This window comes from Aotus nancymaae, unplaced genomic scaffold, assembly GCF_030222135.1.
Source record: "Aotus nancymaae isolate 86718 unplaced genomic scaffold, 86718_ANA_hifiasm-v0.15.2.pri h1tg000004l, whole genome shotgun sequence".
In the NCBI taxonomy this organism is placed as follows: domain Eukaryota; kingdom Metazoa; phylum Chordata; class Mammalia; order Primates; family Aotidae; genus Aotus; species Aotus nancymaae.
In genome coordinates, this window is record NW_026988415.1 from 43857155 (window position 1) to 43882381 (window position 25227).

The 25227-nt window shown below is 39.5% G+C and overlaps 1 protein-coding gene and 1 long non-coding RNA gene across 4 annotated transcripts in view; one reads left to right on the forward strand and one right to left on the reverse strand.

The window, feature by feature from the left end:
• Nucleotides 1-25227, reverse strand: part of LOC105706441 (uncharacterized) — a 120532-nt gene that overhangs the window by 26876 nt on the left and 68429 nt on the right. For all 3 annotated transcript variants that reach the window (XR_010337248.1, XR_001104824.3, XR_001104825.3), the window contains 2 exons: nucleotides 12570-12663; nucleotides 6124-6283 (listed from right to left, as the gene is read on the reverse strand). This is a non-coding gene — a long non-coding RNA (uncharacterized LOC105706441). The remainder of the gene's footprint in view (nucleotides 1-6123; nucleotides 6284-12569; nucleotides 12664-25227) is intronic.
• On the forward strand, nucleotides 2965-3884 carry LOC105706438 (ras-related protein Rab-40A-like). Its single transcript, XM_012436832.3, has one exon. It carries the CDS (start codon nucleotides 2965-2967, stop codon nucleotides 3799-3801), a length of 837 nt encoding a protein of 278 aa, XP_012292255.3. The 3' UTR covers nucleotides 3802-3884.

The window sequence follows — 25227 nt, forward strand, 5'->3', positions numbered from 1 at the left end:
CAGGAAACTCTGGCTGATATATTTGTAGCTTACCTCCAACATCCCTATCCCTTTCCCTGAGCCCCTTGTCTGAGACTCTCAAAGCTGTGAGCCGGGTTGTGGCCATCAGGAGGCATCACAGCTATCTCCATTTTTGTCGTTATTCTTTCTTTCTTTCTTTTTTCTTAAAAAAAGGAGGACATTTCACAAAGAGTTACAAACTATGATACTAGTTCTGTTTGAAAAAAATATTTGTATTAAAGCTGGTCCATTGCCTGTGGACTCCAAATCTACATCACATTCACTGATTTCTCTCTTCCCTCCTCAGTATAGGTTGTCCCATGCATGCTGTAGAGAGGTCCCTCACAGAGAGCAGGGCATTTAGCCTCCATGGCCCCTGTACAGGCTTCCTAGACCTCCTTCCTTTCAGTCATCTGTTCTTTAGGATACTATGGACACAGCTGCCCAGACACTGCTCTTGTGACCCCTATCCTCTGTCACCTTTCTACAGCCCTGTCAATGCTACCTGGTGTTTCATGCCCTGGAGCATATGTTTTTACAGTCTTGTTTTACACCTATCAATTTTTTTCTTTCTAGCAAGGGAAGTGGATTTGGGTCTGCTCAGAGGCATGATGTTGAACAGCTTTTATTAGATTATGAAACATCCAAGAATGTAGAGAACATTCTGTCTCTAAAACTTTGAACTCAAGGCATATCAGAGAGAGATTTGCTTTCTTTATATGGATGTCTGTGTTCTCATTAGGAGAGAAACAATGAAAAATGACTTTTCACAATGCCTCCCTTAGCCCAGAGGCTCAGCCAGCCCCCACTTCTGTGTCTCAGCATTTAAAGGGCCATTGAAATCCCAATTCATGCCATATACTCTCAACAGGTTTTCTCATTTGCTCCTTGGGACAGCGCTGTAAGGACGATACAGTCAGTTCTATTTCACAGATAATCAAGCTCAGGCTTTCAGAGCCTAAGTCACCTCTCCAGGTAAGTGACAGGATTGGAATGAGGTTTCATCCCTCACCCTCCCTATAGGACCTTGAGTTACCCGTTTTTAGAAGATGGGCTTCCATGGCTTGAGAAACGGTCAGATTCCACTCTCTTGCTATTGTGGCCCCACAGGTCCTTACTCCACAACCCCTCTGGGTGATGAGGAAGACAAAGGAGGTGAAATCCTGCACTTTATGGCAAGAGACTGGGTGTAGGGCTACATGAGTTGGCTGATCCCTTCAGCAGTGAGTGGGCTCAGGCAGAAGCTTAGAAGCCTTGGGACAGGTGAGCTGGAGAGAAGGAAAGTAACCTGCACTGAACTACGTTAAGCAAACGCACTCTATATTTCATCTCCTTTATCCTAGTGATATTCAAGGCACCAATGATTATGATCATTATTCCGATCAGGGTGCTGTCTTAAGGGGAGTTTGTGTAAATCAGGGAGACAACTTTGTTACCTCCTTATCGGCAGCTAACTCTGGAATTAATCTAAAGGTGTTTTTTTTTTTCTCCATTTGCCTTGAAGCCCACAGAGAATTAGAAATGTTTTTCTTATCCTTTATTCACATGTTTGTTCTGTATTGATGAGTATTTAGAATGTTGCTCATTTTTTCCTTTTTAAAAAGATCTCAGCAATGCTATTTCAAATAACCTCTTACCTGGCTATTTTGTACGGGTGAACATTTTTCCCTCCGTTATATGCATAAACATCTATCCCTTGGGGCTTGATTTCAATAATTTAAACTCCCTTACATGTGTCTGAGCATTCTCATTTCTTTAACCATCTTTATACCTGTTTTAGTTACAATATTTAAATGTATTTATAATGATAAGTGTGTTTCCATTTCCTTGATGTATTTGGTCCCTCCTCCCACCCTCATACATACACACATGCACAGAGCCAGTTTTCACCTTTTTCTTTTGCAAATTAAAAAAAATTCTTATTCAGTGTTTTCTACATTTAAATTTTGTCAGATGATAGGTGATAAGAGGATATTTAGATGGTTTCATTTGCATTCCTTAATGTGTTAGTGAGCTAGAATGTATTTTCTTGTGATTATTGGCCATTTGCGTTTCTTCATCTGTGAACAATATACATATTTTGTCAGTTTTGTTATAGGAGCTGTGCATGTGTTAAACCTAAAACCCTTCACTGATCAATGCATGTTATTTCAACACATCTTTGTTGGGTGAATATTATTTATGAGACACTCTAGCAAAATCCATGTCCTAAATGTCTCTTCTGAGATCTCAGCTCTTACATTTGTGGGAAATGTCCACCTCAGCAAGAAAAGTATCAGTGCTCACCCAAACATGTGTGGCTTGTCAAGGATCACATGCACAGACAGTTACACTTATTCCTAAACCCTGCATGGCCACAGAGTAAAAAGGATGTGTGGTGCATTATGTGAGGAGAGCACTGGCTCAGGACTGTGATTTCTGTGATCTCTATACTAACAGCAAGATTTTTAAAAATTACGTAACACTTCTGAGTTTGCCTTTTCTCATTCGTAAAATGGAAACAATCATAGCTACCAAAGTCAATTGTTCTGAGAAGCAAAAGAACAAAATATTTTAAGCGTCATACACAGCGTGGGGTACATGAGGTACTCAACACATCTTAGTCCCCTTACTGTTCCATACTCGTCTGTCCTTTAAAGGAAATTCCTTTGACATAATCCAAAAGGCATGGTTCCATGATAATGATCATATGGAAATTTTCAGGGAATGTTTAGGTTTCATTGATGAATTAACTGCTGTTTCACTACTCTGTGCTGGGTAAGAAAAAGTAAAACAATTGCTGAACCAGTTTCCTAGGGTTTGTAAAAGAAAACCATCAAAGCCACCATCTCATTTCACTTTATTTTGTAGACTTCTCCATCTCATTTTTTATGTTCTATGTTAATTCCTCAAGAAAACAGGCCCGGCACCGCCTCTGCGCGCAACCCCGCGGGCCTGGCTCAGGAGGGGGCCGGGGCCAGCACGATGAGCGCCCCAGGCAGCCCCGACCAGGCCTATGACTTCCTGCTCAAGTTCCTGCTGGTGGGTGACAGCGACGTGGGCAAGGGCGAGATCCTGGAGAGCCTGCAGGACGGTGCGGCCGAGTCCCCGTACAGCTACCTGGGGGGGATCGACTACAAGACGACCACCATCCTGCTGGACGGCCAGCGGGTGAAGCTGAAGCTCTGGGATACGTCGGGGCAGGGAAGATTTTGTACCATATTCCGCTCCTATTCTCGTGGTGCCCAAGGAGTGATCCTGGTGTACGACATTGCAAACCGCTGGTCTTTCGAGGGTATGGATCGATGGATTAAGAAGATCGATGAGCATGCCCCTGGTGTTCCTAAAATCCTGGTGGGGAATCGCCTACATCTGGCATTCAAGAGGCAGGTGCCCAGGGAGCAGGCCCAGGCCTACGCCGAGCGCCTGGGCGTGACCTTCTTTGAGGTCAGCCCCCTGTGCAATTTCAACATCATAGAGTCTTTCACGGAGCTGGCCAGGATCGTGCTGCTGCGGCACAGGTTGAACTGGCTCGGGAGGCCGAGCAAGGTACTGAGCTTGCAAGACCTCTGCTGCCGCGCCATCGTGTCCTGCACACCCGTGCACCTGGTGGACAAGCTCCCGCTCCCCATTGCCTTAAGAAGCCACCTCAAGTCCTTCTCCATGGCCAAGGGCCTGAATGCCAGGATGATGCGTGGCCTCTCCTACTCCCTCACGGCCACCTCCACTCACAATAGGAGCAGCCTCTGCAAAGTGGAGATGGTCTGCCCACCCCAGAGCCCACCCAAAAACTGCACCAGAAACAGCTGCAAAATTTCTTAAGGAAGGCACCAAAAAGAAACAAGCTGGAATCTCTCCAGGAAAAACTGAATGGTTACATCTGGAAGATGGGAAGACACATTCTAGATTTGAGAAATATGTTTTCAGTTTCTCATGGGAACCATGCTGCTTGGCAATGTGTGTGATGCCTTCTGTCAATAACAGCACCTTACGCAGTTTGAATTTCTATGTGGATGTGCATGAAGCTCTTGTTTTAGACGTGTGTTTATAAAGGGAAAATTAGTACTCTGCTCAACTCTTGATAACATGAAATTTTGAATTTTACTTATAATCACACTGCAACTTTTCCTTAAAATAACTGCTTTTGTAAGAATGGTGATATGGCAATGATGAGTATAAATTCAAGGGAATTTGAGAAGCAATGATTGATAGTGAGATAATTCAGAGTCATCAATATTACAAGAGGGGCCTTTTTGTAAACCTGCTTTTTAATGTCAAAGCACAAATTTATAAAACACTGCAGATGCACATAGAGATTATATATAACAGATTTGTCCAGTTTATGCATGAAATAGATTTGATAAAGTTTTTGCTATGTTATTTTACTACATTTAGGGATTAATAAGTGATTTATATGTATGTTTTTCTATAAATCTATTTTTTTGGTACAAGACGTTCTACAAGATACGAAGCTAAGGAAAGAAAACACCAAAGATATCTCTAGTTACGTTGAATGTAGGCAACGTGGTTTCAGTGGATCAGTAAGAAAAAAGCCATTTCAGTAAGGAATGAAATGTTAAGAAATGTTAATGAAATGTTATTTAAGAAAATGTTTCTTAACAGTAAAAAGGCATATATTTTTCTTTTTTGGTAAAACAAAAAGAAAAAGAAAAATATGTATAATGTAACCCTGCAAGATGAGGCTTTGCAGAAAAACCATGTGATAGAACACGGGCAGGGAGGCCCGTTATAAGGCTTTAGGTGAGTCATTTCTAAATGTGCTGGCCAGTTTTGGTTAACACCTCACAGATCAATGTAGAGGTTAATGAGATCCCATCTGGGAAAGCACTTCTGAGACCCTAGATGGGAAGGAAGGGAAAGTGATTTCCATGTAATTACTTTTCAATTTACACTGTGGATTATTATAATAATCGATATTGGATGAACTGAGTAAATATAAGTCCTTGCACTCTTTTGTAATTGAGTGACCATTTATTTTTGCATTGTCATAGGGTGGTTGTAACATAACGTCCCACAGAAGGGCAGGATCTCTGGCCTCAGGGAGCCATGGGGACTCACTCTTCCTGAATGCTGGTACTTTTCTATCTCGTGAATTTCCCACAACATTCCTGGGAGGTAGAGGATATAATCTCTACACCATCCTGTAGCTGAAGAAGCAGTGATGTTTGGAGGTTAAGTAACCTGGCTGGGGAGCGTCCTGCCACCAAGTGGAAAGGCAAAGACCAGCACCCTACGTGCCCCCACACAGACTGACGCTGAGCTGCACATCACACCATAACCAAGAAAATGTTGCTTTCCTGCTGACTGGGGTCACTACTGAAATCTGTATCTTCAGCTCTGAAGCCAGGCTGCCAGTTCTGTCTCTCTTCTGAAAGACAGTCTTGTCAGACCTAAATTTCCACCTCTGTAGACAAGGGAGCGTCTAGGCCAGTGCTTTAGAAACTGGAGTCCCCAGACAATTCTTGTATCAGGAAGAATATGCACTCTCAGAAGGACAGGGGTCATGCTGAGGATTAATACTTGAAGGAGCAGGCCCCAAACACATGCAGATCAGGGATGCATAGAGTCTTTAATAGAAATTACCAAATCACCTGGAAAGAGGTTGTACTAAATGGCATCCCCACCACCAATACGAAACAGGGTAGACTTCCCCGCATGCCCATCTCACTGGAATCCTGAATGGTTTCTTTTTATACTTTGATGATACGACAGGTGGAAATTCTTTCATTGTCATTATATTTAATTTGATGTTCAGATAACTTAAAAAATTCCCTAGTATACAAAATGCTCTGATAATCATCATTGCATTATATTTTTATTGCAGAATGGTCCATTTTCATATATAGCATAAAAACAATGAGCAACAAACACATGAGCCTGCAGGTTCTCCTAGAGCTACTGCTGGCATTATGGTTCCAAGGTGTGTGTGTGTGGCTTCTGGGAGATCCTGATGGCAGTGTGTTTGCCTAGAAGATTAGGAACATCTCTCTGCAATACTAGTTGAATTCAATATTAGAGAGGAGCGGGAATCTTTTAAATGACGCAAGAGCTGGACCACAACATGCTTCTGAGCAGGCTATAATCCTGTCCCCGTGATGAAAGCAAGTCTTTCTGTGACCTTACCTGCTCAAGTCAGGGTGGATCCCTCCAGGACATAAGGTGTGGTTGTTGGCCTAAATCTGCTTCTGAACACTGAAGCTGAGCGCTCCCATCTTGCTGACATCAGTTGCAGAGACTGGAGAAGCTGCATCTTCTCAGACACCAAAACCACGGGTTCAGTCACCTGTGTGAGGAGCTCTGTGCTAGAAGATAAAATACATCTGTCCATCTATCCATCCATCCATCCATCCATCCATCCATCCATCCATTCCCATAGTTAACAGGCATTAAGGCCAAACTCTACACCATCCCTCTGGTTAAGTTTTAAGCTTCCTCAGAATTAGGAACAAGAAAGTAAGGGGGTTGTGGTGAACTCTGTTTATAGACTAGAGAAGAGATCACTCCTTCTCCTTAATATTTCTATTCTAAGAGAGCCTCTTATCATTAATAATTTTAAAACATAATTTAAAACACTGGACCCCTCTCTACATCCCTAGTTACTGTTCTCTTTACATATATTCTCCTATTGCAACCAAAATTCTGTGAAGAATTCTCAATATGCAACTCACATCCCTCTGCACCTCCCTTCACCTCAGTCCTCAATCCTCATCTAATGCTGCTTTGTTCCCACACCCCTCCACTGAAATGAAAACCATCAAAACCAAAAGCCACCTCTTTGACCCATTTATACATCGAGTGTTAAAATGAACATCTAAACGGAGACAAAGATTCCCCTCAACGACAAAATTCAATTGTTTTTATATAGCAAAGATTACATTGCAATGCTATATTTACCTAAAAGCTAGAGCTGTAAAATAGCTTCCATAGAGTCAGTCAGATAATGTGAAGGCTGTGCTACAGGAACCGTGCCATCAACTGAAGTACAAAATTTCCCCAACATATCCCATACTATTGCTTCAAATAAAAGGAATTTTGCAAATAGATTCACTGCATGTTGGCGATATTTTTATGATCATTTCAAGAAATTGTTTATTGTTTTATTTCTTTCTGAAGGAATTACTAAGTATGCAATGTAATCACCTGAAACTAAAATGTTGTTTCAAAATTTGTCATGGTTAAATATATTGCCTAAAAGCATTGTCTTATTCTCTAATATGCCATGATTAGGTAATATAATGGTGGTGAAATAGGAGAGAGAGAGCAAACTCTTACAGTCTCCTGATCAGGTCAAAATTATTTTACTGTACCATACAAATCATAATGCTGGAATTCCTTTTGGAATGTTTCCATTCAGTAAACTATCTCAACTATATGATAAGTGTACATGACTCCATACTGATATAAATAAGTGTTTAAACTGAAAAAGAAATGGGTCAGAGAAGACAAATTGTCACAATCAAATAATTCTAAACAATGTATGTGGCTACCCGCAGTTCATGAGGTGAAGTTTAATTCTGTCCTCTACCTCCTAAGAACAGGGCTGACTTAGTGACTTACTGCTAAAGAAAAGAACATAGGAATATAAAATAGTTGCCACACACTGGAGAAATTTGGGAAACAGTACCTTAACCAAGTGATGAAAGTTAACATCACCATTGATATCATATGGGTATCATGTAAACCTATGATACATATGATAAAAAGGGCAATTCATCTCTGTGGTATTCCTTCTGAAAACCCATAACCCCATTCTAATAAAGAAAAAAACACCAAGTTAAGCCTGTACTCCTCATGACATCAGGCTTATGAAAATAGTCTGGCCATTTCTCAAATGGTTAACAGGGAGTTACCATATGACACAGCAATTCCATCCCAAGGTACATAGCCAAAAGAAATATGCCACATAAAAACTTGTACCTGAATGTACACAGGATCATCATTCAAAATAGCCAAAGAGTGGAAACCACCCAATTGCCCATCAATTGATACATGCATAAAATGTGGTATATTCAGCAATAAATATGAATAAAGTACTGGTATATGCTGCAACACAGATTTTGAAAACGTTATGTAAAGTGAAAGAAGCCATATGCAAAACACCAAATATTGTTTGATTTCATTTATATACAATGTCAAAAACAGGCAACTCCACAGAGAAACAAAGCATATCTGTGATTGCCTAGGGCTGGGGGTGGGCACAGGGATTAACTGCATTCAAGCAAGATGGGTAATCTTAGGGTGATGAAAACGTCTAAAACTCAGTTATGAAGTTCTACTTACAGCAATCAGACAAGAGAATGAAATAAAGGGCATCCGAATTGGAAAACAAGAAGTCAAATTATCCTTGTTTGCAGCTGACATGATCTTATATTTGGAAAAACCTAGACTCCATCAAAAAATGATTAGAACTCATAAACAAATTCAGTAAAGTTGCAGGATACAAAATCAACCTACAAAAATCAGTATCATTTCTATATGGCAGCCAAAATGAACAATCTAAAAAATAAATTAAAACCGAATCCCATTTACAATAGCCAAAAATAAAATTAAATACACAGGAATTAACCAAAGAAGGGAAATACCTCTATAATGAAAACTATAAAACACTGATGACAGAAATTGAAGATGACACCAGAAAATGGAAAAGTATTTCATGTTCATTGATTGGAAGAATCAATATTGTTAAAATGTCCATTCTACTCAAAGCAATTACAGATTTGATGCTATCCCTATCAAAATACCAATGACATTCATCACAGAAACAGAAAAGACAATCCTAAAATTCATGTAGAATCACAAAAGACCCAGAATAGCCAAAGCTATCCTAATCAAAAAGAACAAAACTGGAAAAATCACAATACCTGACTTCAAATTATACTACAGAGCTATATCACCAAAACAGCATGGTACTGGCATAAAAATAGACACATAGACCAATGGAACAGAATAGAGAACCCAAAAACAAATCCACACACCTACAGTGAACTCATTTTCAACAAAGGTGCCAAGAACCTCCATTGGGGAAAAGACAGTCTCTTCAATAAGTGATGCTGGAAAAACTGGAAATCCATATGCAGAAGAATGAAAATAGACCCCCTATTTCTTGCCATATTACAAAAATTAAATCAATATTGGTTAAAGGCTTAAATCTAAGATCTCAAACTATAAAACTACAAGACTTTGAGAAAACTCTCCAGGAGACTGGTCTGGACAAAGATTTCTATTGCCATCAAGAAGAATGTGATTCAGTCATTTGCAAAAACATGGATGGTACTGGAAGGCATTATGTTAAGTAAAATAAGCCAGGCACATAAAGACAAACATTGCATGTTCTCACTTATTTGTGGGATCTAAAAATCACAACAATTGAACTCATGGAGATGGAGAACAGAAGGATGGTTGCTAGAAGCTGGGAAGGGTTGTGGCGGGCTGGAGGGAAGGTGGGGATAGTTAATGAGTACAAAACAATTAGAAAGAATGAATAAGACCTAGTAATTTGTAGCACAACAGGGGGACAATAGTCAATAAAAATCTAAGTGTGCATTTCAAAATAACTAAGAGTATAATTGAATTGTTTGTAACACAAAGTATAAATGCTTAATGGGATGGATACCTAATTTTTAATGATGTGATTTGCCAAGACCAGCTTGGTTGTGCAGACCCCAAACCAGGAAGTGCTGAAGGAATTAAGAAACAGACAGAGAGCAAAAAGGTATGGGACAGACAGGGGGCCTCAGCATTCCCAGCTGAGAGCCTCAAATAGACTGACCCACACATTTATTGACAGCAAGCAAGTGATAATCATCATTTAACCAAAAGCATTCTTTGCAGGGAACAAAACATTCTTTACTAGTGGCAAGAAACAGGCTCTGGCAGGCTTATCTACTGCAGCTGGAACATGTTGTTAAGGCAAGTGTCACTCATGCTATTGTTTATGGTTCTTCCGCCCTTGTGGGTTAGGTCAGGAGGATGTCACAGTGCTATAGATATTCTGTTTATGGCCAGTTTCTTTAAGGCCTGTTTATGCCAGAGCTTAGGGCCTGCTCTCAATGCTCCCAACAGTGATTATTACACATTGCCTCCCTGTACCAAAATATCTCATGTATCCCCCAAAATACATATGCCTATTATGTACCCACGAAAATTAAAAATAAAAAAATTAAAACCCTCAATTATGAAGATCATTGCCCAACTCTATACATTTACTAAAAATCAAAAAATTCTATCTTCAAATGCGTGCATTTTATTTCCCATAAATTATACTACAAAAAAGCTGTTAAAAAATATGATATTGCCCTGTTCTTCTGTTGTACCATAGTGGCGACCAAACTTTATCATACAAAGGCCGTGATGTACATGTTTTATATAAACATGAATATATGTAAAATGGTAGCTAGCTGTATCACAGCCCTGCTGACTCTTTGTCATGTGTTCCTCCAAGCATTTTCCCCTCCTAACACCAGCCCACATGTTACTTTGAGTTTTACTTGTGTGTAAAATTTGATTTTCATCTGATCATTTCCACATGTTCCAACTGTGGCAGCGGCTGGAGAGTGGGTCCACGACAAAGTTTAGGGCATTAAGTACTTTCTTTGCTCCCCTGTGTGTTTTCTTGCATGACTTCACTTACGGAGTCTAAATAGCCTACCTTTATGGGTGTCGGTGTGGCAACATTTATCAAAAAGTTACATATGTACACACCATTTGCACCAACAATTTCCCTTGCACAAGTTTATCTTCAGAATGTAGAGAAGGATGTCGATAACGATATGGTAATAAGAACTGCCATTCTGATAATTCCCTTCCTTTACTTCTGGGCCTTGTGAGCCCTGAAAGAACCAGTCCCTCAGGATGAATCCTGGGTGTTTAACTGGGCCTAAATTCAAATTAGAGCCAAGTGGCTATTTGCTGACTAGAGGTCACACATGACTTGGAGTACCCAGAAAACCTGCAAGTCTGCTTAACTTTGGGATTTTCATAGCTGCCTATTCCTGTTTATGCTGCTTGAACCAAACAATAAGCTTTCACCTATGTCAACCATTCGGAACTAAGCAAGTTGGAATCCTTCATTTGCATAAGTTGACCTGAGTGGGAACCTGGGTGGGAACTTTATTCATAAAAGACAAACCTTCACTTTGTCCTCTGGAACACACCTTCATTTTATACTGAAGGCTACATCTCCCTGATTTGCAAACTATTCCCTGGAATAGTCTCTTTCCTCTAAACTCCTTTTCAGAGAACTTTTGTTCTCAGCCTGAATTTAGGAAGGGAGACCAAATGAGACGCAAAGCCATGAAGGAAAAGAAGGAAGCAGAGGAAAATGTGGTTTTCAGCACACACACAATCACACACACAATCACACGCACACACATTTGTACATAGACCAGGTTCTTTTTTTTATCACGATACTAGTATTCTTCTATGACAGTTTGGTGGGTTCCAAGAGGACATATTCAGCTCACCAGTGCAAACAGCCAAAGGAGCTGTGCCCTTCAGCAGAGCATAGACTTTGAAAAGATGCCATCAACACAATGTTGACAATAGGGAATATCAGAACAATCTGAATAACGTGGAGTTCTGAAAATGATGTTAAATCCACAGGATGAAATTCTAGGTAGGCAATAAAATGAGTTATAATGAAGACAATGATGAGAGATAATTTTTTGCCTATCAGATTAGCTACCATGCCCATTTTTCCAATGTGTGTAGAAACAGGCACTATGATACTGTGATGTTACTGTTACTGAACAATGGGCTTGCTCACTAATGCACACGGAAGCCAGTACTATGGCACTAGCTTTTGAGGAAAGAAAAACCTTTATTGCAAGGTCAACTAGCAAGGAGATAGGACCAGCAACACTCAAATCTGTTTCCTCGAGCTGGGGTCTGGAGGCAGAGAGTAACTATGAGGGAGATAGGGAAATGCAATGAGGCATGATCTGATTGAGTCATGCAAAGAAGTGGTGCTGAGTCCTTGGCTTTTAAGTTTGTACTGGAAAAAAGACAGGGCACCTCTCACTTCTTATTTTGGTCCTCATTCCTCTATCTGACTACTTAGGTTCCACATGTGGTTGACATTTTCTGTTCTGGCCAGCTCCAGGTTCACCAGTCAGGCATACTGGTTCATTTGGGCATGCTCAGGTTACATGACTTGCAACCTATGGATCCGTTGCAACTAAAAAACATCTCATCATTTTGTTACAAAGTCGAAGCATATTGAACTAGTTCTATGGTTACATTAGGAATAGAAATTAGTAGTAGTATTTTGAACCATCATGTTAATATAAACTGTTCTAATTTCCAGGGTTTTGAAAGGACTCTTCAGGAACTTATAAAGAAATGCTTTATAAGATATTTGCATATATAAAAGCTGAGTGTTAAGTATACTGTTGTCTGTAATAGAAACTATATTAAAAGAAATTAAATTTTCACCACTAGAGTACTGTGAAAATAAAGTTTAGGGCATAATATGATGAAACACCAACTCCATACAAAAAGTTGAAATTGAATTTGAAAGATGGTCATAGTAAGGGCAAACATGGTTACAAAAGTCATAAGTAGTGGCTTACGTATGTAATCCCAGACTTTGGAAGACCGAGGCAGGCGGATCCCTTGAGCTCAGGAGTTTGAGACCAGCTTGGGTAACATGGTGAAATCCCGTCTCTACAAAAAATACAAAAATTAGTCAGGGATGGTGGCTCACACCTGTATTCCCAGCTACTTGGGAGGCTGTGGCTGGAGGATCGCTGGAGGTCAGGAGGCAGAGGTTGCAGTGAGCTGTGATTGCCCCACACACTCCAGCCTGGGCGACAAGAGAAAAACCCCACAAAAGTCATAATAGTTCTGTATCTATTTTTGCCTGTATAGGTCTATTGCTACATATCTATAGGTCTGAAAGCATAAAATTTTTTTTTTTTATTCCTCTCAAATACAGCTTTCTCTTTAGCATAGTAAAAGGCTAGACTTTGTGTTTGGCCATCAGTATCCCTGAACACTGGATATACCTCTGTTTCCACCCAGACTCATAGAAAGCTCGTAGGGTGGGCTTGGGCCACAGCCCCTTCCTCCCACTTTCCTGCTCCTGGATGTTCAAGCTGCAGTTTAGGCTTCTGACGCGAGGGGGCACCAACGTATCATCATTATCAGACTGCAAAGCCATATATACATCGAGCAAAAAGAAATAGGATACCTCCCTTAAACACAGCTTGCGAACCTATGTACAGAATTATTCTGTCTGAAAAAAACTGACAGATGCAAAAGAAGACTAAATACATATACTCTGGGGCATCTATACGATGAAACACCAAGTAGCTCTAGCATACATTGCTAGTCACCGGCTGGCACAGGACAGCACAGGGGCAGGCGTAAGGTGACTGAGAGATGATAAGACAGGTGGAAATGAGTCTGGGCAGCTGTGTCCACAGTGTCCCAGAGAGGGGATGACTGAGAGTATGTAGGAGAGGGTCTGGGAAGCCTGTACAGGAGTGGGGTAATGGAGGGCGAACTCCCTGCTCTCTGGGAGGGAGGGACCCCTCTACAGTGTGGACACCTCTACCTACCCTGAGGAGGGAAAAATCAGTGAATGCGATGTAGATTTTTGGGTCACCATAATACAACTGCCTATATATACATATATATGAATTTTTGCACAAAGAATTGTGATCATGGTAAACAAACCATTTTAAGTCCTTCGTTACCCTTCACAAAATGTACTCCTTTTTATTAAAAAAAAAAAAGAGAGAGAGAGAGAGAGAGAGAGGGAGAGAGAGACAGAGAGAGATGGATGCCATCTGGTGGCCAGAGCCAGTATTGAATCTCTGTCAGCCAGGGGCCTGGGTAAGAGGGGAAAGAGGGATGAAGTTTGGGGACTTGGCTCCAAGAAGGTATCAGCTGGAATTTTTCAGAATTATTCCGCTGATGGTAGCTATCTCTCTGTATCCACCATTTTCTGGGATATCTAAAACTGATATTGGTTCCACCCCCTGTCTCAACTGAAGGTAAAGCTACATCTATGTTTATTTAGGTGATAGAGCAAGAGAAGATACACACATACACACACACAGACACACACACACAGACATTATCAGTTCCATTTTTATCTACTTTGTCTCTATATAAACTTGAATACAACGAATGTAGTTTCAAGTTAATGAAATACATTACAATTACTTTTGCCAATCTACTCAAAAGTATTTATTGAAATGCTTTTTTCTCTAAATACAAAATTTCAAACAAAATATAAAAGTATATTTCTAAATTGAAATGAATCTTCATATCTCACCGGCCCAAAGCCTACCCTCTGACCCAAAAGGGTCTGTTGTCAACAGAATGGTGCATACTCTCCAGATGTGTCCCTGTAGGTGAGGTGCACACAAACATGTTCACCCACACACAATCTGTTCCAAAAGTATAATCACAGTACTAATTTTTCTTTGCAACTTGTTTCTTCCACATAATATTCTTTTGAAGATTTATATTTGCATCTTATTAGTATGTTCAGTTTTGCCATATTTTAACATGTTTATTGATCGTATATATTTTAATGAGAGTGTTCTGTTGAAATTAGTTGCCAGTCATGTTGTTACAGAATGTGGTTCACAAATCATGGATACTAACCCAGTATCTGAGATGTAGTTTGTAAATGTTTTCTCCCTTGTGTTAAAAAATGTTTAGCCTTATTTTTATTGAGAAAGTGTTTTAAATTTCAATAATGTGACAAAAATATACAGGTCAGAATTTAAAAAGAAAAAATGTTGAACAACACCTTGAGTAGCAGGTGCTATCAGCCTGCAGGGAGATTCGAACATTCAGAACCCTGAAGACATCAAGAGAAAATGATATAACTTTGGAGTATTCCAGAGTTAGCTGATGATCACAGGACAACCAGGTTGTTTCCCTGACTTATGTAAACTCCCCTAAAGACAGCACACTGATCTGAATAATGGTCCGAATGATGGGTATCTTGAATGGTTATTAGGATTAAAGGAGATGAGATGTAAATTGCATTGGCTTACAGTAGTTCAGTGCATGTTACTTTGCTTCTCTCCAGCTCACCTGTCCCAAGGTCAACACCTGAGCTTCTGCCCGAGCCCACTCACCGCTTCAGGGATTAGCCAACTCATGTGGCCCTACACCCAGGTCTCTTGACACAAAGCTCAGGATTTTATCTCTTCTGTCTTCCTCATCACCCAGGGGGCTTGTGGAGTGAGGACCTCTGGGGCTACAATAGCAGGGGAGTGGGATCTGACCATTTCTTAAGGCTTGGAAGCCCATCTTCTAAAAGGGAAGCTGCTCAGGGTCCTCTAGGGAGAGTAAGGGGTGGAACCTCATTCCAAATCTGCCACTTACCTGAAGAAGTGACTCAGGCTCTACGAGCCTGAGCTTAGTCATCTGTGAAATGGGACTGGCCATACCATCCTTATGAAGCTGTCCTGAGGGGTAAATGAGAAAACCTGTGGAGAATACACAGCATGCAGTAAGACCTCAATTGCCCTTTAAATGCTGAGACACAGAAGTGGGGGCTGACCGAGCCTCAGAGCTAAGGCAGGCATTGTGAAAAGTAATTTTTCACTGTTTCTCTCCTAATGAGAACACAGACATCCTAAGGAAAGCAAATCTCTCTATGATATGTTTTGAATTAAAAGTTTTAGAGACAGAATGGTCTCTACATTCTTGGGTGTTTCCTAATCTCATAAAACCTGGTCAGCATCATGCCTCTGAGCAGACCCCAATCCAGTTCCCAATGATGGGAAGACAAGTGTGTCTTTGAACTTACCTGATGAGCTCTGTGATAGATCTGGTCAGGAATGCAAGGTTTGGTGTTTGCCTAGTGGCTGCCCCTGGATTACTTTGTATTTTAATATATTTATAGAAAAATTCTGAACTAATCCTGCAGTCACCTGTGCAGTAGTCCTCAGATCATGCATAATCCAGCCACATCACACCAGGATTTCAGCCACCTGCTGCCTCCCTGAAGGAAAAAAATCCAAGAGGACTAGCATTTTTTTCATTCAATGTCCACTCTTTCATTTACTAACAAGTAAATATATATTAAGCTCAAAATCCCTATCAGTTCATTGGAAGGGTCACATGTTCTCCAAAGTGGAAATAGGAATGTAAGAAGGGAAATAAATACATAGGCAACTTCAAGGGTTAAACCTAAGATAAGACAGCTTCTTCACATTAATTTGAAAACTTGCTCGAGTTTCATGGAATTGAAGATTTAAAAAAATCTCTCATTGAACCCTTCATTCCTATTCAGCCACAGAATCCTTCTCTCTATAAATATATCTGTATTTCTAGGTCTCTCTCTTTCCTTTGAAATTTAAAGTACCAAAAGGATGATTTTCTGCATTCCTTGTTAACATTCTTCACTTCCCATGGACTCCTTATACCACTGCACAGTGATGTCTATTTCCAGGATTGCAACAAACATGATCTCACCAAGGTTAAAATCCACCTTTTGGTCACTAGGTCCAGTTTGTGTGTGTCTGTCTGTGTGTGTGTGTGTGTGTGTGTGTGTAAATATATTATCATAATGAGTATTACTTTTTAAAAGTTATCTCCTAAAACATGCATGCTTGCACAGACTGCTTCTTCCACCCAACAGAACTTTCACAGTTTCGCAGGCTCTGGACACAAATATAAGCTGTCTCACTCCCTAACTGTACAGTCTCAGGCACAGTCCTTGTTCTCTCCGTCATCAGTTTTTCATTAGCCACAGTTTCTACCTTGTAAGGGTGCTGTGAAAATTTAATGACCCAATACATAAATGCATATCGTATATATGAAATTTTAGTCATTTCTCTTTATATGTTTTATTGGCATTAGTGTAACTGTAGTCATAAAAAAATAGCATGTAGTCTAAAGTTTATTCACAAGGAATGTCATTTGTGGTATGTTGTTAGTGAGTGTATAAATTTCCTAGGGCTGCCATAACAAATTACATAAATTTATTATTTCAGAGTTCAAAAGCACAAAGCCGCCAAGGCCAAAAGTACAAAACCAAGGTCTAGACGGGGCCAACTCTCTCTGAAGACTCAAGAGAAATTCCTTCCTTTCCTCTTTCATCTTCTGGTGAGATCCTGCTTTGTAATTCTAATCTCTTCCTCCATCTTCACGTGACCTTTCTCCCTGTCTGTGTCAAATTTTCCTCTCCTTTCTTTTATGATGATACTGGGAACTGGATGATCACATCTTTAGATCTTTAGCTTGATTATATTTGCACAGATCCTATTTCCAAACAAGGTATTGTGGGTGTTATATTTTTGAGGAGGCACAATTCAACTCATTACAGTGAGACAGGCAAGTTACAAAACTAAATGTAAGATGAATTATCTTTTGTATGTAAATACATAAATGCATGCATACTTACATGTATATGTACCTCCAAAAGAAAACTTCTGGAAGAATATAATGTAGGTGAAATCATTACAAGGGCTTATCTTTGGGTGCTAGGATTTGGAGTACGATTTTTTTTTTTTTTTGAGATGAAGTTTCACTCTTGTTGCCCAGGCTGGAGTGCAATGGCATGATATTGGCTCATAGCAACCTCCCCCTCCTGGGTTCAAGTGATTCTCCTGCCTCAGCCTCCCGAGTAACTGAGATTAGAGGTATGCGCCATCATACCTAGCTAATTTTTTGTGTTTTTAGTAGAGACAGGTTTCATCATGTTGGCCAGGCTGATCTTGAAGTCCTGACCTCAGGTCACGCCTGGAATCCAAGCACTTTCGGAGGCCAAGGCAGGTGGATTACCTGAGGTCAGGAGTTCGAGACCAGCCTGATCGACATGGTGAAACCCGGTCTCTAATAAAAATACAAAAAATTATCTGGGTATGGTGGCAGGCACCTGTAATCCCAGCTACTCAGGAGGCTGAGGAAGGAGAATCGCTTGAATCCAGTAGGTGGAGGTTGCAGTGAGCCGAGATTGCACCATTGCACTCCAGCCTGGGCAACAAGAGCAAAACTCCATCTCAAATAAATAAATAAATAAATAAAATAAAAAGTCTGCCTACTTAACAGAAAAAATGGGAAACATTAATTTGTTTTATTGTGCTGCTGCGCTCTAGTCTTATTGGATGAAAGGCAGCTGCTCATATTGATTAGATGTAGGGGCTTGAGAGCCACACAGCCTATGTTCAGATCTAAGTCTTGATACTTGCTAGCCCTGCCTTCAATGTGCCTCAGTTCCCTTATGTTTAAAGACAGACAACAATAGCTCCTTTTTATAGATGATGCTGAGGATTAAATAAGTATAGATTTAGCTCTTAGAACAGTGTCAGGAACTGAGGATGCCAGAAATAAATATTAACCTTTAAAAAATCAGTGTTAATATATTGCCATTTTTATTATTATGTGAATTTTTATTGATTGGCATAGATTGCCATTCATATTACAATGTCTGTTAAAAAGAAAGCAATTTGCACAGCTCTAAGTAGGATATCACTTCACAGCATTCCTAAACATGCATGGTTATGTTTGCATAATAGAATTGATGAAAACAATATATAGTCACGCACCACAAAACAACATTTCAGTTGATGAAGGATCACATATTCAACAGCAGTCCAACAAGATTATAATGGAGCTGAAAAAAGCTTGTTGCCTAGTGACATGGCTGTTGTAACTGTCGTAGCTCAGCGCATTCCTCATGTGTTTGTGGTGATACCTATGTAAACAAAACTACTGTGCTACCAGTTGTATAAAAGTATAGCACATACGACTCTGTACAGTACATAATAATTGATGATAATAAATGACTATGTTGCTGGTTTATGTGTTTATTATACTATACATTTTATCACTACTTTAGAACATACTCTTCTACATATGAAAAAAAAAGGTTAACTGTAAAACAGCCTCAGGCAGGTCTTTCAGGAGGTATTCCAGAAGAAGGCATTGCTATCATAGGAGATGACAGCCCCATATGTGTTACTTTGCCCTCAAAGACCTTCCAGTGAGACAAGATGTGGGGGCGGGAGATGGTGATATTGATGATCCTGACCCTGTGTAGGCCTAGGCTCATGTGTGTGTTTGTGTCTTAGTTTCTAAAAAAAAAGTTTAAAAAATAAAAAAAAAATTAACAGCAAAAAGCATATAGAATAAAGACATAAAGAAAGAAAACAGCCAGGCATGGTGGCTCATGCCTGTAATCCCAGAAATTTGGGAGGCTGAGGTGGGAGGATCCATTGAGCCCAGGAATTTGAGACCAGCCCGGGCAATATAATGAGACCTAGTCTAAAAAAAAAAAACCTAGTTGAGCATGGTGGTGCACGCCTGTAGTCCCAGATACTCGTGAGGCTGAGGCAGGAGGATCGCTTGAGCCTGGGGGGTGGAGGCTGCTGTGAGCCAAGATCAGGCCACTGCACTCCAGCCTGGGTGACAGAGCAAGACACTGTCTCAAAAAAAGAAGAAAGAAAATATTTTTTATAGCTCTAAAATGTGTTTGTATTTTAAGCAAAGTGTTATTATCAGAGTCAAAAAACTAAAAAAATAAAAATAAAAAATTATAAAGTAAAAGGGTTACAGTAAACTAATTTATCATTGAATTTATTGTAGCCTAAGTGTACAGTGTTTATAGAGTCTATAGAGCATACGGTAATGTCCTAGACTTTCCCTTTCATTCACTACTCACTCACTCACCTAAAGCAAGCTCCATTCAAGGTAAGTTCCCTATGTAGGTATGTCATGTTGTATCTTTCCTTTTCTTTCTTTTTTTTCTTTTCTTTTCTTTTTCTTTTGTTTTTTTTTTTTAAAGATGGGGTTTCTCCATGATGTCCAGGCTAGTCTTGAACTCCTGACCTCAGGTGATCCACCCACCTCGGCCTCCCAAAGTGCTAGGATTACAGGCGTGAGCCACCGCGTCCGGCTTCTTTTCTTTTCTTTTCTTTTGAGACAGGGTCTCACTCTGTTGCCCACGCTGGAGTGCAATGGCAAGATCTCGGCTCACTGCAACCTCTGCCTCCCAGCCTCAAGTGATTCTCGTGCCTCAGACTCCCAAGTAGCTGGGATTACAGGCACCCGCCACCATGCCCAGCTAGTTTTTGTATTTTTAGTAAAGACAGCGTTTCACCGTGTTTGCCAGGCTGGTCTCGAACTCCTGGCCTCATGTGATCTGCCCACCTTGGCCTCCAAAAGTGCTGGGATTACAGGTATGAGCCACTGCACCCAGCCCCATTTTGTATCTTTTATATCTTAATTTTACTGTTCATTTTTATTGCTTAGATATGTTTAGATACACGAATACTGACCATTTTGTTATAATTGTCTACAGTATTCAGTACAGTAACATGCTGTACAGGTTTGTAGCCTAGGAGCAACAGGCTGTACCATCTAGCCTAGGTATATTGTAGGCTATGCCATCTAGGATTGTGTAACTGTACTGTATGATATTAGCACATGGAAACAATTTAACAACACATTTCTCAAAATGTATCCCCATCATTAAGTGACACATGACTGTATATATATTCAACTGTTAACAGTGCTTCTCCATAAATAGTAGACTTTTAACAGTTTTTAACTTTTTTTTTTTTTGCTTTCCTCAATTTTCCATTTTTATCTACAACAAAAGTGTTTTGGTTTTGGAAGTGAAAATAATAATCAGAAAAAAATAAATATCACTAGCCCTACCCCACAAGATGGCTCAGCATTGGAACAGGGAATACCTCTAAGCCAAGAGAATTAAGTAGTAGGTGGTCCCAGAACTAATCTATGAATCTATCCACATGATAGCCCCAGTTGGGCAGCTTCAGGGAAATTACAGATGCCTAGGAGAAGGGTGAATATGTCTCTCAAATGAAGCTTATATTTAGCAGTCAGATAACATCTGCACTGCCCAGGATTTCAGCGAAGGTCACAAGATGAAAGTGGTTTCACAGCATGCTTCTCTCTGCACTCTCCCAAAGAAAGCCCCTTGAATTGATAGTAGGCTCCTCTGTTTACCCACCTAGTTAGCCAAGCAGTGACTGTCACACAGGGGTAGGAAAGAGGAAGGGACTGCATGAAACCACCCAGGGTTCGGCACCACAGCTTCCAGAGAGGAAGGATCCTGACAGCTGGGTTTGGGGTAAAAGTTGAGTCTCAGTCTCTCTCAGCAAAGAGCTGTAAGAGCAATCAGCAAATGTGAATTAAAACACTTTTGAAGTACCTTCCCTGTCCAGTTAAAAATATTAGAAGAAAAGGAGGGAAAATATACACAGGCCCAACCATTGTAACACGAAATCAGATCAAGTTCTAAATGGGACTCACCCTTAAGCCAATAAGGGATTTGGGTGGTAGACTGGGCTATCTTCTTTTACCAGCGTAGCCCAGATTAGGTTCTGGATTAGGCCTTGAAGGGTTACAGTGAGAATGAAAGACAGATAATTCGGCCTAGACAAATGGGAAGTTGTTTAATATCAGAATACACTGAGACATTGTTTTAGGCCAGTTAGCTCCAGAGAAACTCTAAGACTTTGAACACGCTGGGAAAAAGCATTTGAAAATAGTATCTGCAGGTTGTTTGTGCTCCCTATAAGCATATAAACTGAGAAAATGGGTGTGTCTGTTTTAGTAAGTATTCAAGAGTACACATGACAAGGAGGCATATATGGCAGGTCCCAGTGTTGAGATGTAATTGTGTGTTTGTTCTACTCACGTTTCTTCCTTTTTTCCGTGGGGTAGCCAGGCATCTATAGAATAAACCACGCTACAGAACAATATCATTCTCACTTACAGATATATGCATATGTAATAAAAGTATAGGGCAATGTCGTTAAAATTCGAAATCCAAATTCTGCATAGTGGTTACTTCTTAGAAAGAAGGAGGCTCGCAATCAGAGAAGTCTTCAAAGTGAGTTTCAGCTGCATATATAATATTACATATGTCAACATGAGTACAGGTAAGTCTCTTACATTCCATAATTTTTGCATTTCTGAACTATTTCATAACAACTGCTTCAATGAACCTTACTTCTGAGTTTTAAAAAGAACCATACTAATTTAGAAATTGTGGGAAACATAGTTAAGTCAAGAGATAAAGAATTAAGTACCAACCCCACTACTCGGTAATTTTGAAGAATGTATCATTTTTTGTGCAGTTCCTCCCCTTTTATTCTCTATGCAGTCATACTTCATGTATGAGTTTCATTTAACTGGAGACTCAACATTTCCTGAACATCATGAAACCAGTAATTAAATGTGCCCCAGTTTTCTCCTCACTATACTGATACCAAAGCCCACGTCTTTAACCATTAGGTATACAATATTTTTCTGTGTAAGGACAGAGACCAACACAGAGGAAGTGACTCCCCATGGTCCTGTATACAAGGACAGATCTCGTATTGGGCGCTAAGGTCTGCTGATTTCAGTTCATTGTACAGCAGACCCATCTTCATGTTCTGTCATTCTGTGCTGTCTCCTTTCTGGGCCTCAAAGGGAAGCTGCTATTTCAGCATCCAAATAGAAGTTTAAAAAGAAGAGAAGAACCCAACAAATAAAAAGTAATGAGGCTATAATTTGCTTCCTTATTTCACCATCCTCAGTTATCTCATCCTAGAAAGAAATAGCACCAAAGCTTATATATCATATAAATATTTATGCATTTCTTTTTCTGATGGTTTGAATCCACTGATCTCTTTGAAATGTTGATGTTTAAGTCACCTCTTGTGGGAGGAAGAACATAAGGGAGATTATGCATATATTTGTTGAAGTATTAGGTACCATGTGCTTTATTTAGGTTTGCTCATTTCTCCTCATGGCTCTCTGCAGTAAATGTCATTATGCCCATTTTATAGGTTAGCAAGGTCAGGGTCAATAAGGGTAACTCACTGCTAGAGGGTCATATTCATTTATCAAGAGACAGGAATGGGGTATTACACAAAATATTTGTTTATATCTATTCTTTCCCAAAGTTTTCAGATTATATGTATTTTTCAACAATTTTCCTTTATCACTCAGCATGGTAGCCTAGAATATTAGTTTTCAGTCCTTTCGTTATTGTAATTTGGCATTTTTTAAAAGTTTAATGGGTATACATAATTTTTTTAATGTGAATTATCTGTTTATATCATTTAACCATTTCTCTATTCATTAGTAATACTTCATTCCATATCAAGGATGTAGTGTAGTTAAGGATTTAATACAAAAGTAACCACTGGAACAAAACAATAACCATGCTAAATACTAAATAAATAGGAGGAGGAAATAAAACACATGACCTAGTGAAAGAGCATATAATTTCCTTGTATTTATAAACAATACTACAGAACTGAACTTAAATGACCAAAACTTTGATCATATTGTGGCAGGCCAGTTCTCCCTGACAATCACACAGGCAGGTCTGCATGACAGTCACACAGACAGGCCTGCATAGCACCCCAGTTACACAGACAAATTTCCACGGTGCTGCCTTAACATTGAACAAATAGTTTAACCTAGGGACATCAAAGCTAGAAATGAAACATAAGGTCAGCAGGAGCCTTGCATGGGCTTCTCCCTTGCTGGAGCAAGACAAAATAATAGAAACAGTTTTACAATAGGACCCATCTTGGGTCGGCAAAATCTGAGACAAGTCAAGGTAACAGAGGCAGCTGTTTGAATAGATTCATTGGAGAGTCTAAGGCAGCTCTCCAAACCAAGCTGTAAAGGAGATAAGATAGAAACAATCACTCCATTACCACAGTAGACAGTCCTTGAAGGGGCCCTTTTAATTGGACTTAGCAAGCATTTTTTTTGCCTCTGTCCTTCTAATTGAAACAAAATTGTTACTAATAGACTTAGGCGAATGCTGTACTGCACATAGGCACATAACCCCAACTCTTATAAGCACTAAGAAAATTGTAACACTTTGAATTGGTCTGGAGGAATTATCTCCAGCCTTCTCCCTGTATCCAGTTATAGTAGTAAATTCCCTTCTTTCCTAGTTTGTCTGCTTCTTGTTATTGGGCCTCGAGAAATGCAGGACCTGGCCTGATTCCAGGAATAACAACAACAACAGTAAATGGACTTAACTCACCTATTAAAAGCAAAGTATTTGCAAATTTCCTATTGAAGCAAAATCCAAAATTAAGCTTTTTCAGAAGCTATACCTTAAACAAATGAATTCAGGTAGGTTAACAATTTAAAAATAAGTAAGTATATACCAAGCAATTGCCCATAACAAGAAAACAGGAGTTATAATCTTGATATTTGAGAGAGTAGAATTGAAACCAAAATGGATTTAAAGAGATAAAAAGGCACAGTTGATAATGCTAAAGGCTACAATGCACAAGGAAAATGGGAGATATTAATACTTATATACCAAAGCACACAATAATTCCACGAATTCAAAAATGTTCAAGTGGAGAAAAAAATAGTAATTATAGAGAAGACCTAAACAACCAAGTCCCAAGAGTAGATCTTATAGATCGACACAGTGAACTGTGAAGCCTGATATTAGGCAATACACATACTTTTCAAATGAGCATGGAACATTCATGAAAGTTGACTCTATCTGAAGCTGTTAACCAAATCTTGGGCCCAATGAGAATAGATTAAAATTGCAGAATTTGATGAGAATAATGATGAAAGCAACATACCAAAATCTAGGTGGAGAAGCTGTCAGAAGATATTATAAAGCATTAAATATCTACATGAATAAAAAAGAAAACTAAATATTAAATTTTAAAATCTTAATTTAAAAACCCACAAAGTAAATAAAAGAATGCAGATGGGAAAAAATAGTTAAGGGTAAAAGTAGAAATGAACGGGCTAAGAAATAACATCCTTGTTACAGATCAAAGTGTTGGGATGGGCAAAAGCAAATACTGGCATTGTAGATGATGCACCAAACTGTGCTTGGATCTTGAGGAAGCTCTCCCCATAAACGCCTCACAATGCTCCCTTGAATGTAAGGATCAGGGGTGTGTGTGTGTGTGTGTGTGTGTGTGTGTCTGTGTGTTTGTGTATGCAGGCAGTGAAAACATGCAAAACAATACTATTTTTTTTTAGGGAATTCTCCTATGGAGTAAAACAATAAAGTAGTATGGAGGAATTATAATTATCTCACTGTAGATAGTGAGTATCTCTAGGGAAGAAAGAAAGGGACACAATCAGGGAGGAGTAAACTTTTTTCCTAATTTGGACTAATTTTATAGATCTCTATACATTTCATCTAAAATATTTCATAAGTAGCAGAAGTTTAAGGGATTGTAGTTTTTAGTCATAAATATAATCCATACTCATCTTAGCAAATGTTTACTATTGAGC

Coding starts and splice junctions, on each gene's coding strand:
- LOC105706438 (XM_012436832.3), top strand. CDS start 2,965: ATGAGCGCCCCAGGCAGCCCCGACCAGGCCTATGACTTCCTGCTCAAG.